General features: G+C 42.9%; 1 protein-coding gene across 1 annotated transcript; it reads right to left on the minus strand.

Moving 5' to 3' along the window:
• Window positions 1–11,097: 11,097 nt before the first annotated feature.
• On the minus strand, window positions 11,098–12,786 carry LOC147628614 (putative UPF0481 protein At3g02645). Its single transcript, XM_086814208.1, has 2 exons — window positions 12,404–12,786; window positions 11,098–12,296 (listed from the first exon to the last, which is right to left on the minus strand). Exons 1-2 carry the CDS (start codon window positions 12,668–12,670, stop codon window positions 11,181–11,183), a joined length of 1,383 nt encoding a protein of 460 aa, XP_086670334.1. The 5' UTR covers window positions 12,671–12,786; the 3' UTR covers window positions 11,098–11,180.
• Window positions 12,787–13,033: the final 247 nt, after the last annotated feature.

The following is a 13,033-nucleotide window of genomic DNA, read 5'->3' on the forward strand; positions in this document are numbered from 1 at the left end:
TAATCCTTCTCTCTCCATGGTGGTGTAGTTCACCTCTGCATCATTCAACTGACGACAACTGTAGTCCAATTTGAACGCACCAGGCTGTGGGCTAGCACACAACCAATAGCAAAATTTAATGCATCGATGTGTATGTGAAATATGAGATCCTAATTGGGGGGTCGCAAAATAGGCGCGTGTGCTAATGCTTGCTTTCAGATGATTATAAGCTTCTTGACACTCCTCATTCCACTCAAAGACAATGAGAAGTTTGTACAAAGGTCTGGCTATATCAGCATACAGAATGATGAAGCGTTGATAATACCTCACATGGCCCATAAACCTTTGCACTCCTTTGTAGTTGGTAGGCGGTGGTAGCTCCAAGATCAGTTTGACCTTGCTATCATCAGTGGATTTACCATTCCTTGAGACAATGTGTCCCAATATCACACCATGCTTGACCCAGAATTGACACTTCAAGGGGTTTAGTGATATATGATATAATTGGAAACGTTCAAACACTTTCCTCAAGCAGGCTAGATGATCTTCCCATCGAGAATGCGCACATAGATCATCAATGAATACCTCCAACCACTTTTGCAAGTAGTCCTTAAAAGCTATGCACATCAACCGTTGCAGGGGCATTTGTGAGACCGAACGGTATAACCTTGTAAGCAAATATTCCCCACATTGTGTTGAAGGCTGTCTTATGTTAGTCTTCTGGTGCTATGGACACCTGATTGTACCCGAAAGATCCATCCAAGAAGCTATACGCTTCCCTCCCAACTCTTTCCAAAACATGTTCGGTATAAGGTAATGGGTAATGGTCCTTTCGAGTGGCCACATTTACTTTTTTAAGATTGACACATACTCTCACTTTCCCATTCTTTTTAGACACTATCACAATTGGTGACAGCCAATCCGTATGTTCAATCTTATAGATAAAGTCCGCAGAGCAATGAGATAAAGTCCGCAGAGCAATGAGCTTATCAATTTCCTCCTTTACAATTGTTGCATACTTAGGATTCATCTGGTATGGTTTTTGCCTGGCTGTCGCGAACCTTCCATGATTGGAATCATTATGTTTTACCACTTCAAGTGGTACCCCTTTCATTTCCTTGTAATTCCAGGCAAAACAATCGTTATATTCCTTGAGGAGAACAATGAGCTCCTCTTCCTTTGTAGAAGTCAAATCTTTAGCAATGTATACGGGCCGTGCTTCTTCCCCTTGGTCCCGCAATATCAACCTCCTTGACTTTTGTTGGGCCATCGTATGATGCTGACAGTCGATGGACCACTCTCTAATCATCCACCGTATAGTTCTTGAAATGGTTGGGTAGTACTGAAAGCAAGCTTGGTTTGTCCTCATTGTAACTTTTTGCTTTTGCCATGATCTTCTTGGCCTCATGCTCTGCCTCTGCTACTAGGGCTTTGTCACTTTTTTCTTTTGCCATGATCTTCTTAGCCTCACGCTCTACCTCTGCTACTAGGGCTTTGTTGCGTTTTTGGTGCCCTGCTTTTGTAAGCTTGGGTGCATCAGGTTCTTGAAGGGCGATTTTCTCTTTGTGCCTTCCTTCCAATGATATTTTACTCAACTCCTTGCCCCAGTCCTTTGAGAATTCATCATGTACCTTAGTAGCCTCAAGGTATCTCAACCACTGGGCATCCCCGTAGGTCTACTTTGTAACATGGCATTTTGTCGGGCTAGATACCGTTTCTATCTCTACCATCATCTAAGGCATTGAGTACTGGTACGGCTTCGTGCCACAATACCTTCTGTACTTGATGTCTCCCCTCCTGATTCCTCATCAATGGTCTGCCAATTAACCATGCAAATAGAAGTCATGGGAACGGTTCCATATTCCAAATACTGGGTTACCTTGGGCTGTATTACATCAATGGTAGCCAACACATGCATCCAGTTTTCACTGAAGTTCCAAGGAGGTAGTGACGCATACATTCTGGTCTCCTCCTCATCCTTGGATTCCGCTTCTACAGGTTGGCATATCTGTATGGATATGGTTCGCTCCATTGTGACCGAATCATTACCAAACAATTGCCCTTCCATGGGGTGTGCTTTCCATGCTCTAAGATCAATCTTCAAGATTTGTGAATCCCTGCGTACATACACGTGATGCAAGGCCCAATCATGCACCAATTTGGATTCCCTCATGAAAGGTATTCCTAATATTATGCCATATATATCAGGTTGGCATAGGAAGTCCATGACCACAGATGTATGACGATAGCGAAACGTAAAAAGTCTGAATTTAACATTCTCCAAGAGCCCAATGGGTCTTGAAGATGTTCCATCAACCATTTTAATGATTAATTCTACTTTTTTTAGATCAGGTTTTCCCCAATTTTCCCAGCAATGTTTGGTAATGATGCTAACCCTTGCCCCACCAGGATAGCCAATGCATGGTATCCATTATGATGAATCAAGATGGTAGTCTTGGTGTCATCGCTTTCATAGTATCGTCCTAGTTGGTTAACTGGTATCTTAACGACTTAGGTTTCCTTTGTATGTTGCAAGGTTCTTTCTGCCAGGGGTGGCAGAGTCTCATCCATAGTATCGACTGGCTTTAGGCCCCGCTCTCAACCCATTCTTTTACATATGTCCATAAGGTTGGTGAATTGCATAACAGTTGCCCCAATGGCATCTGGACAGGCGTGGATAGTACTGCCCCGCAAGGCTTCCTATATCCCTCGGTTCTTTGGATATAGAGGGTTCTTCCCATGTAGGTGTCTTGTATTCTTCCATGGGGAAGGAATGGATAGACCCCCCCAAATCATTTTCCTCAAACATTCTAAACATTGTACTTGTTTCAGATTCCTCTTCTATTCCTTCCAGGCTCGAGGCAGCTGGCATGTTCAATACCCTATTTCGGGCTGGTTCATCTTTAGAATAGATGATATCCCTTACTCGGCTGGTCCTTAGCTTAGTGTCATGAAGTTGTTTTGGTATTCTTCGACTCGACTAAGGCCTTGGCATCTTCGAGCTTTCTTATTTCTTCATCAACCTCCTTAGGAGTTGCTGGTCTTTCGCCTTGATTTCCTTGGTCTAATCCTCCAAGATCGATCCCTTGACCCCCCTCTTCCTTTGATTGGGTGGATCCGATATCAATTATATCTTCTTTGGATCCATCTTGGATTGTAAACCGTGTGTCCCCCTTTCCTAATTTCTTCACTCTTCTCCTACGGCCACATCTGGAAGTAGTCGCATCTGCTCAGTTTCTTCCCTTTTCTCCTAATTGAGCTTGAGCTCGTGTTAGGAGATTGAGTGGTGTGATCTTCCCATATTGTACATTAATGGTCCGGATGGTGGCCTGACTAGCGGTAGAAGCAAAGCCACTTGCTTGGTAGGGACAATCTTTGATCAAGTGATCAATTCCACATTTAGTGCAGGTGAGCACTATTATGTCATTGGGTGTGGCCGTCGTAGGAATTTCCTGGGTGATTTGATGCACTATCGTCAGGCATAAGATCGTCTTCGATGAGTTTTCCAGATCTTAAGTGCATGTGTGTACGATTTGATAAGCTATTAATCAACCCAATTGATTTCACTTCTGATTCTATCGCTCTGTTCATCAGGAGCCGTGAAACAACAAAGAATGTTGCACGTCTCATGAACCTGCAAAACAATACACAACCTGCTCCTTCACGTTGGTGTTTTTGGTGATGTGAAATTCAAAATTATCAAAAGTAACCAATGTATCCTTTCCTAAACTACACCATAACATTCACAGCATCAAAACCATATCTTTTTTTTTCTACCACACATACCTTATCCCTTCATTTTCCACACAAATGCACTACTAGAATACAAAGGCAATAATGAATCCTATGCAATGGAAGCTGAAACTCAAGGAGGATGGAAGAAACAAAGGCGTTTTCTCGACAGCGACGCCAAAATTGTTATGGGCTACCACACCTCCAAGAGGGAATTCTACACATTCACCTAATGGATGAGCAATAAATCACAACCGTTATGGGGTACTTACCAATGCTTCGGTCTCAAGTCCCTTGAGGCCTCCAAGTTCACTTGTCAAGCTCCAAACTCTAAGCTCCACCTCCACACTATCACCGTGGAGTCGCTCACACCATCACACGCACCAATCACACTCTCTCTCACTCTCTCATACAAGCACAAGTACACAAGCATGAAAGAGGCACATTGCTAGAATGATCTCACTCCCAACTCTCTCTCAAATCACAAGGGGAGAGCTCTCAATAGCACAAAGGGAATTGTGTCTTTTCATTATGAGAAAATGTCTTATATACAATTGGCCCTTATTCACACTTGGGCGCCCGAAACTTACTTTCTAGGACTTGGGTGGCCAATATCTCATAATGTACAACCTTTATAGTGCCTTCTCATGACACTTATTAATGTCCTCAATTGAGGATCATGTTGTTAATCCAAAATGAGATTAACACAACTTTACTATAATAAAAAAAGAGGCTATATGCCTTAGGCCAGTCGTGCTACTTGAAGGGGGGTCACATGATTTATTAGTATTTTTTGTCATGAGTACCCCTTGTACATCATGCAACATATTCCCCTCTTTTTTTGGGACCAAATATATATATAAATCAGGAACAAGTTCCTTACATTAACATGAATTCCAGAGGATGCCACCTACTTATTTCTAGAGTCTACACCTCTATTCTCCATTGTTTAGAAGATTACATAACAACTTCCATCTCTCATCTTCATTTACAAAAGAAGATTGCTCCCAAGACACTTTATAATCCAACAAAACATAAGCCTCCATTAAAGCCTCTGTGGTGCATCCTCTCGGAGTCTGTTTTTCCAATACTTCTCCTTTGTCTGTCCATATCTTTAGTGGGTCTTGTACCTAGTGGGTTTTCTATGAAAGCCACAAAAGTGTATTTTATTTGCTTCTCTTTTAAGTACCATCTTCTAGTCTTAGGGCCAAACCGCAACTATTTGGGCACATCCAATGACATCTGCAAATCATAATACCTCCAGGTTAGGTTTCCCTAGTATGCCAGAGGTGTTCCTAGCCAAAATAGCAGTCAATTGATGCCATTCTAAATTCTCTGTAAACAACAATTCCAGACCATCAATTTCTACGTTGTTTACATAGATTACATATCTACACATATATCCACATTTATGCATTAGTCCTGTCTTATCCAGTCCAAAATCCAATATTTTTGAAACACCACACAATTCCTAGAAGTCCAAATTTCCCATAGGTAGCATGCCTTGATAATGTTGAATAGAACTTATGTTCCCTCATTTTAACAATAGAACATTTACCTACTAGTAACCAATCCCCCCACTGTGTCTGAAATCCCAATCCATGCTGTACCCATTTCATTAATTTCCCCCAAGCACCTCTGATGGCTGGGAAACTCTAGAAAGCATGTATGCCATCTTCTAAAGTAGATTTGCTTCTAAGACAATAGCCACGAATTATGTTCTTCTGTGTTAGCTTTGCTCCCCACAACTCTTCCCACCTCTTTTTCCAGTAGCTTGGGCTCCAGCTTACTTTCCAAATTCTATTGCAATACTCCACATTTAAGTATCCTCTCCTTAGCTCTGCATATATAGGGCCCTAGTTGAGCCATTTACCAGCTTAACCCCATTAACCACCCAAACCCAATCTTTGATCCAACAAGTTTCATCAAACGCAGTGGAGAACCAACCTTCCTAAATCTGAGTCATCACCTGCCCCATTAAGTTCCTTTCCCTTGTAGATAAACCATGATCTTGATGTAATTGATCTAATTCTTTCCAACCCACCTCAGTCACATCCCAACAATCAACTAGCTTTTTTAAAGCCCTGTTATTCAACCTCTTTGTAGAATGAATATCCAAGAGCCCCAATGATGGGTAATACCTATGAGACCACCATAGGTTCAGACTAAGTAGTGAATTTCATGAGGCCCTAAAGTTCCCATCCCAATTCATTAATCTCAAAACCGCTTTCCAATTGCTACACATCCTCTTACACAAGGATGAAGCTGTCACCTTTAAAGGGGCATAGGAGAACAATTTATCTTTCCAGCTCAGATCTAGCCAGCTTCCTTTGTATAAAACCAAAGAAACCTCTACCAGTTCTCTTACCATGAAAGTCCATGTTTCAACTTGAGCTAGACATTTTGGAAGAAGTTCAGCTACCCTTGCCAGACTCTGAGTAGGTAAGTGCACAATGCCATCCTCCCTTCACTCCTTGGCATGGCTAATTTATCCCAAGCCAACCAGGCTAAAGCTTTCCCATTACCTTTGCCATTCCTCCATATATAGGATTCAAGATCCTCTTCCATTGACTTTTGCCAAATTCTAACACTAGCATAAAAACATTATGTAGGCATTAAACACTGAATTATAAATCACCACTTTGTCATCATGGAAAGGAATTCTGATTCCTTCCCATTTCTTCATCTTTATTAGGAATCTTTCCAAAGCCGAATCAACTAGCTATTTATTTGTGACATCAACCCCAAGTGGGACTCCAAGGTGCCTTACTATCCATCCTCTTTTAACAACCTCACATCCCCATCTTTGCAAGTCAAAATCATTATCTTCAGTCAAGCTAATGATCCTAGATTTTTGCAAATTACATCTGGAACCAAAAGCCTATGCAAACTCTTTGGATTATGCTTAGAGCCTATCTCATATGCTCATTGTCAGCTTTCAGAAACAACAAATAATCATCAGCAAAACATTGGATTATCAGCTGCTCACTGTACCTCAATCTTAGACCAGTAACAATGCCTTTTGACCAGGCATCTTCCAAGGCAACAATTCATGGGTGTGAGGCAATAGTAAACAAAAGAGCAGCCAGAGGACAACTGTGCCTAACAGATCTATTAATGGAAAATCCTCCAATAATTCTACCATTCAGTAGAACATTAGAGAAGCTTCCCCCAATGAGAGTATAGATGCATGATGCCACTCTGGGTCCAAACCCTAACTTCTCCATCACTCTAGTGACAAAAAACCAATGTATTCTATCATAGGCCTTTTCCAAATCTAGCTGAAGCATAACACATTTTTTGAGTCTTCTGAGCAATGTCTTTTCCTATCATAGTAGCAAAAATATTATCATAGATTGACCTCCCCTTGATGAACCCGTATTGCCTCTTAGATATCACCTTTTGTAACACCGAGGTGATTCTGATGCAATGACCTTAGCCAAGATTTTGTATATCACTATTAACAAAGTGCTTAGTCTCCAATGACCAAACCTGTTAAGCAACTTGCTTAAGTATCAGTTTCACTAATTCTTCTATGAGATATTTATCCAAGTCACAGTCTTGAAAGCCTTGTTGCAAGCTTCCCACATAATCTCCTTCAGGGAAGACCAGAATGCTATAAAAAACTCGACAGTCAGCCCATCCTAGCTAGGGGCGTTCTCCCTTCCCATTTTCAAAAGTGCCAACCCAACACTCCTCAATATCCAAGTCTCTCTACAGCCAATTGGCTTTATTAGGCTCCACGCTGTTATTAATCAACCCAATCAGCTTGTTCTTAGCCTGAACTCTCCTAAGAGAATAGTCTTCATCAAGACTAATAATAGAGCCAAGAAAACTCAACCTATTTTTGTGCAATAAAACCAATACCCTCTATCCTTTCCCCCTTCTCATTTAGGATCTCCCCAACTACCTCATTTAGGATCTCCCCAACTACCTCATTTCCACCCTTCCCCCTTGCAAGCTTAAAGTTTTTTTTTTTGGATTTTCTACACTTTGCTAAATGTTTTCTTTCTAATCCAATTCAATTCCTTTCTACCCTCCAACTCCTCCTCGTGCTTTAATGCATTGTGACATCTATAAAGTTCATAAGCCTCCTCTTTAGAAAGACCATTAACTTGTCTCTTCTTCTTCTCTGTAAATATTCCAACAACTGACTACTCTAGTATTTCATGTTCTTCCTCTTCTCCTCTACTCTCAATTTCTCTACAGCCCTAATGACCCCTTGCATCTCATTAGCAAATTTTCTCCATGAATCAGAACCCATTCCTCTATCTTTAAGTCTCTTGATGGCCTGTTCAGTATACTCCACAAATAGCTTGTCCTTCAACAAAAGGTTGTTAACTCTCAGTTTCATGGTTGGAAATTGTTTGACAGCAGCCCTTCCAGTATCTTCACACACCTACTCCACTTCAAAGGCACATGGTTTGACAATATTGAATTGAAGTCAATATCCACCCTTATTAACATGTGTGGTACCCATGCAGCATGCTCACTGAAGAATATTCTATCAACCTTAGAGGAGGAGCTTAAATATTGAAGACTAAAATAAGTATGCCCCGGGTTATCTCTCCAATCCCGTAAAGACCATCCATCCACCAGGACCATTTTACCTCTCAGCTCCTCCCATTTCCCTTTATCCTATCCCATCAAAATGGAGCTCCCTCCACCCATCAAAATGGAGCTCCCTCCACTCATATCGACCTGATTCTCCACCATATTAAAATCCCCCAAAATAATACAACAATTCAACACATTCATCTTACTAATCCACTCCCATATGCTACTTCTAATTTTATAATTATGGGGTCCATAAATATTGAGTACCTAGATTTTCTCCCCATTGACCATAATTTCCACCACCAAAATCCCACCATTAGATTAGCTATAATAGTAGGGTTTAAATGACTCTTAGTCACACACATTACACCACTATAACTCAAGTTTACACCCTCATACAACACCGAAAAATCCCTAAACCTATCCTTCCTTAGAACTTTGGCCTCAAAATGATTATGCTCCTGAACTGCATATAAAGACAATCCCCACTCTTTCACCGCTCCCCAAAACAAGGCATTTTTCTTTTTGTCTTTAATGCCTTTGACATTCTAGGTACACCCCAAGAAGCTCTTCTGACAACTCATGCAAGAGCTGTTTCTGGCACCATCTCTTCCTCCTCCCCTCCCCCTTGAGTCTGCCCCTCTCTCACTATTCCTTTCCAGGCATCTTCAACTTGCCAGTTAAATTTCTGCATAGAAGAAGTGCCACTATCATCCTCAACCAGTGGACTAATGGATTTGAATATAGTATTGGGCTTAGGTTACTCTGAAGTTTCTCCCCTCTGACTCCCTTCTCCTATTGGCTTTCCCTCTTTCTAGCTTCCTCCTTAGTTTGTTTAAGATTCATTTTACCCTTTGGCTTGATCCACTTCCCCCCCAATGACCCTTCCCCTTTTTCAATATTCTTCTCTTTGCCCTTCCCCACTTCTCCTTGATTAGCACAAGGTTGAGCTTCTTTAATACTATTTTCTCCCCCTACATCATCTATTGGTTTTTCTTCACCTTTTGGAATTTTAGACCTAGTTTGGAATTTTAGACCTAGTTTGTAAGCAGTTTCTAGCAATATGGCCAAATCCCCCACACTTTGAAACAAGCACTAGGGAATGGGCCAAATTTAAGACCTAAGTCCAATTTACCTACTCACCTAGATCAATTTCAATGGATTTAGGAGTCTCTATCTTGGTATTCCACGAGACACACACACTATTCGCCTGTCTACCCCCCGCATCATCGCCAGCAGCCCAGGAAGATACAGCACAAGACCCAACATTCTAGTAATATCTCTAAGAGATGGCCTAAGCGAGGGAAGGAGACGCAACACTTCTATCCAGACTATGCAAGCTTCCTGAAGGCTCTTATTTACATCAAACAATGGGTCAAAAGGGAAGACATGCACCAGCTTATGTCCCATGAAGAGAGGCGCCCTCAGAAACTGCTCAGAAATCAATTGTGCCTTAATAAACAATCTCGGGGGGGGGGGGGGGGGTCGCTCACAAAAAAATGTGAATATCATGTGAGTTCAACGGAAGCATATTTTTAATTTATGAAACTTATGGAAATATATTTTTATAAGGGTATGATTTAAAATTTTTTTAAAAAAATTTACAGATTCATAAAGAAAAGGGGATATTATATGGATTAAAAATTTCACAGATAAGGGATTTAAAATATAGGCCTTGAACGCACGGGATAGGGATATTATACATAGAGTGACTCCCCCGAGTAAACAATACATTGAAGAAATATTTCCCTAGATAGAACACATTTGATACCACTCTATCATGCACAATCTCTTCTTGCGACCACCTACCTATCTCTGCCATTGCAGGAGGTTTGTCATGACATAATAAAATCACACTACACTAAGAGAACAAGTCAATCTGACGCTTAATCAACTCAGGATTCACCCTCAGGCATACCTTCTTTTCATGAGTTTTAATATGCATTTGCAATCTTTTGTTCAGCCAATCTAGAACGTTTCTCTTCTTCTCCCTCTCTCTAGCTTCCTCTTCCCAGTGCCTCTTCATGTCCTCCGATTCCTCAAGACCCCACTCTCCCTTGCCATTGCTATTCTCCTCAAGGCCATGCATCTAGGGAATCCATCGTAAGCTTGCATGCATGCACACACAGTCGTAGGCCCTCTCGACGTATGAGGACATGCGTCCTCACACACGTCGAGTTAACTCCCCAGTACAGCACTAAAGGTGATGAATATGTTCGCTCGCCATGTCACACATACGGTCCCATATCCCGCTTTTTTTAAATTACCCTCTCTATTGCATCAATATCATATCGAAATCTACTAAATCTACCACTTTTTGAAGGTCAAAAACCTTTAAAAATGTTTCCGCTTCCTCGAGACACCACTCTCCCTTGCCATTGCTATTCTCCTCAAGGCCATGCATCTAGGAATCCGTCGTAAGCTTGCATGCATGCACACACAGTCGTAGGCCCTCTCGACGTACGAGGACATGCGTCCTCACACACGTCAAGTTAACTCCCCAGTACAGCACTAAAGGTGATGAATATGTTCGCTCGCCATGTCACACATACGGTCGCTCCCCTCCCATATCCCGCTTTTTTTAAATTACCCTCTCTATTGCATCAATATCATATCGAAATCTACTAAATCTACCACTTTTTGAAGGTCAAAAACCTTTAAAAATGTTTCTGCTTTCAGCTAATTAATAGCATTATAGATATGTTCCTTAGCTTAGCTAAAGTTGCCTTGACAAGTAGATTTGTGGTGAAATCCTTTAGTGTATCACATGTAAGTATGAAATGCTTAATACTTCTTGCCAATGGTACAACAACATTATGTATTGAAAAACCAAATCCTTTCAAAGTTTCAAATATAATTGAACAAATCGTGACTCTCAAAATTCCAGGAAATTTGGATGATGAGGCCGTGCTTCAAGTAAAATAAGGTTTCATGGTGTAGAAGGTCTGCAAGAAGCTTAAAATCAGCAAGATGGTGGCAGCTACAATGGAGGCGACCAGCCAAGGCTGCCTTTCGCAGTAAGTCTCGTTGAGAGTGGCCATCCACCTGCGCCACCTGACTCCGGTTACCTTAATGACCTTTTCCACGACCTCACGATCTGCAAGCGTGGAACGAAAAAGGACCGAAACGCACAGCTTGTTCCACTTGGAATCTAGTTCTTGGTCGCTCCCTAGGAAGTTCTTTATAACGCCGGCTTCGACAAGAAGCTGAACATCCTCCTCGCTGTCAATAAGGCGATCCATGAAGTCCAGGTAGGAGATCAATGTGTGGGTGGAGGGATATCTCGACGTGGCCTCATAGGCGAGCAGGTTCAAGAGGACGCGGATCGTGTTGTCGCCCACCTCGATGAGAGGCAAGGAGAGTATCAAAGTGCTGTCATCGAAACGGATGGTATCAGAGGCACGGAATCGGATGCCGTATTTGATGAGATGCGATGAGGTGGGCAGCTGACTTGAATAATCGGGCGAGAAGTGTTCATCAGCTGGTGGGCGATGTAATCCTTCCGTGACAGCTTCGTAAATGAAAGCGAGCAGGGACTTATTCCAGCAGGGATCGTCAGGATTGCTGGGAAGCAGCGAGAATTTGCATCTACGATCGAAGTTGGGGAAAGGGTTTGCTTCTGTAGCAAAATACCGCAAGAGGCTTTCTACCGGCCTTTCCTTAATGCCCGGCCTTTCCTTAATGCCCGGCCTCATGCTCTCTATGGCGTCTTTTAGCGCGAAGAGAGGGACCTGGTTCTCCAAGAGCAAGGCATCCTTGGCAAGCGATCTCCGTATGTGAAAGGGCACGGCGCACCCCTCGACCACGTCATCGCCTTCCGCATCGACTGGAAATACGGATCGCCACCACTCCACAGACGCCGCCACAATGGCCACGGAGTCCAGGGCAAGAAGGCAGGCCAGCGTTTGCCGCTCCAGATTCGCCATTTCGCTTTCCATCTCCACATACAATGCTCTCACGTCTGAGTCATGCTGCGCGATCTTCCCCACCAGCCCCTCGAAAGCTCCCTCCTCCACGTCCACTAGCGCCTGGCGCACCACATGTGACACATCTCAGAACATACCCTCCTGGCTAATATATTCCATGAGGCGGAAACATTTTATTCAGAAAGGAAGAAACCAACGTCATCACCAACCTGGACTGCCTGCACCTTAAACATGTCCGCTTGCTTGTCGAACGGGGCGTGGTAAGGGCCAAATGTGAACGCGTGAGGGTCGTACGCTTCCGGATTGGCCTTCCGCTGTGCAGCAGGCACCTTGAAGAAGAGCTCAAGCTCTGCATCGCGGCGCCGGTGGCCACGTTGATCAGGTGGGAGCGGTGAACATCGGGAAAGAATGGAGTGTACCCATTCCCTATGCGCACCAGCTTGGCCATTCAAGTTATCACCAGCCGGATTGGCCATTCTCAATAGGTAGGAAGCCGTAGGCTTGGCAATAGCTGGTGTAAGCAGCTGGAAACCAGACGTTCTGCGACGTGCGCAGCGGAAGACGAAGCCCCGCCTCTCACGACACTGCTACTGTCCAGATCTATTGAAAATAAACAAATTTGATGAATCGACGATGGGAATCAGCTCCCAGCAATTATTCAAGGATGAAGGAAGCTTCACTGGTCAAGCACGCCACCACGTTCTTATCGCCCTCACTGGTCAAGCTTCACTGGTCAAGCACGTGCACGTCCCCAACTACTTGCACCGGAAGTCCATCTTCACAAGTCCAGTTGTAATCTTGAATATATACTAAGGCTCGATTGAAATGCTTCCGATCCG

The sequence above is a fragment of the Cibotium barometz genome, chromosome 19 (genome assembly GCF_041138505.1).
Source record: "Cibotium barometz isolate CiBa-2024 chromosome 19, ASM4113850v1, whole genome shotgun sequence".
Classification (NCBI taxonomy): Eukaryota; Viridiplantae; Streptophyta; class Polypodiopsida; order Cyatheales; family Cibotiaceae; genus Cibotium; species Cibotium barometz.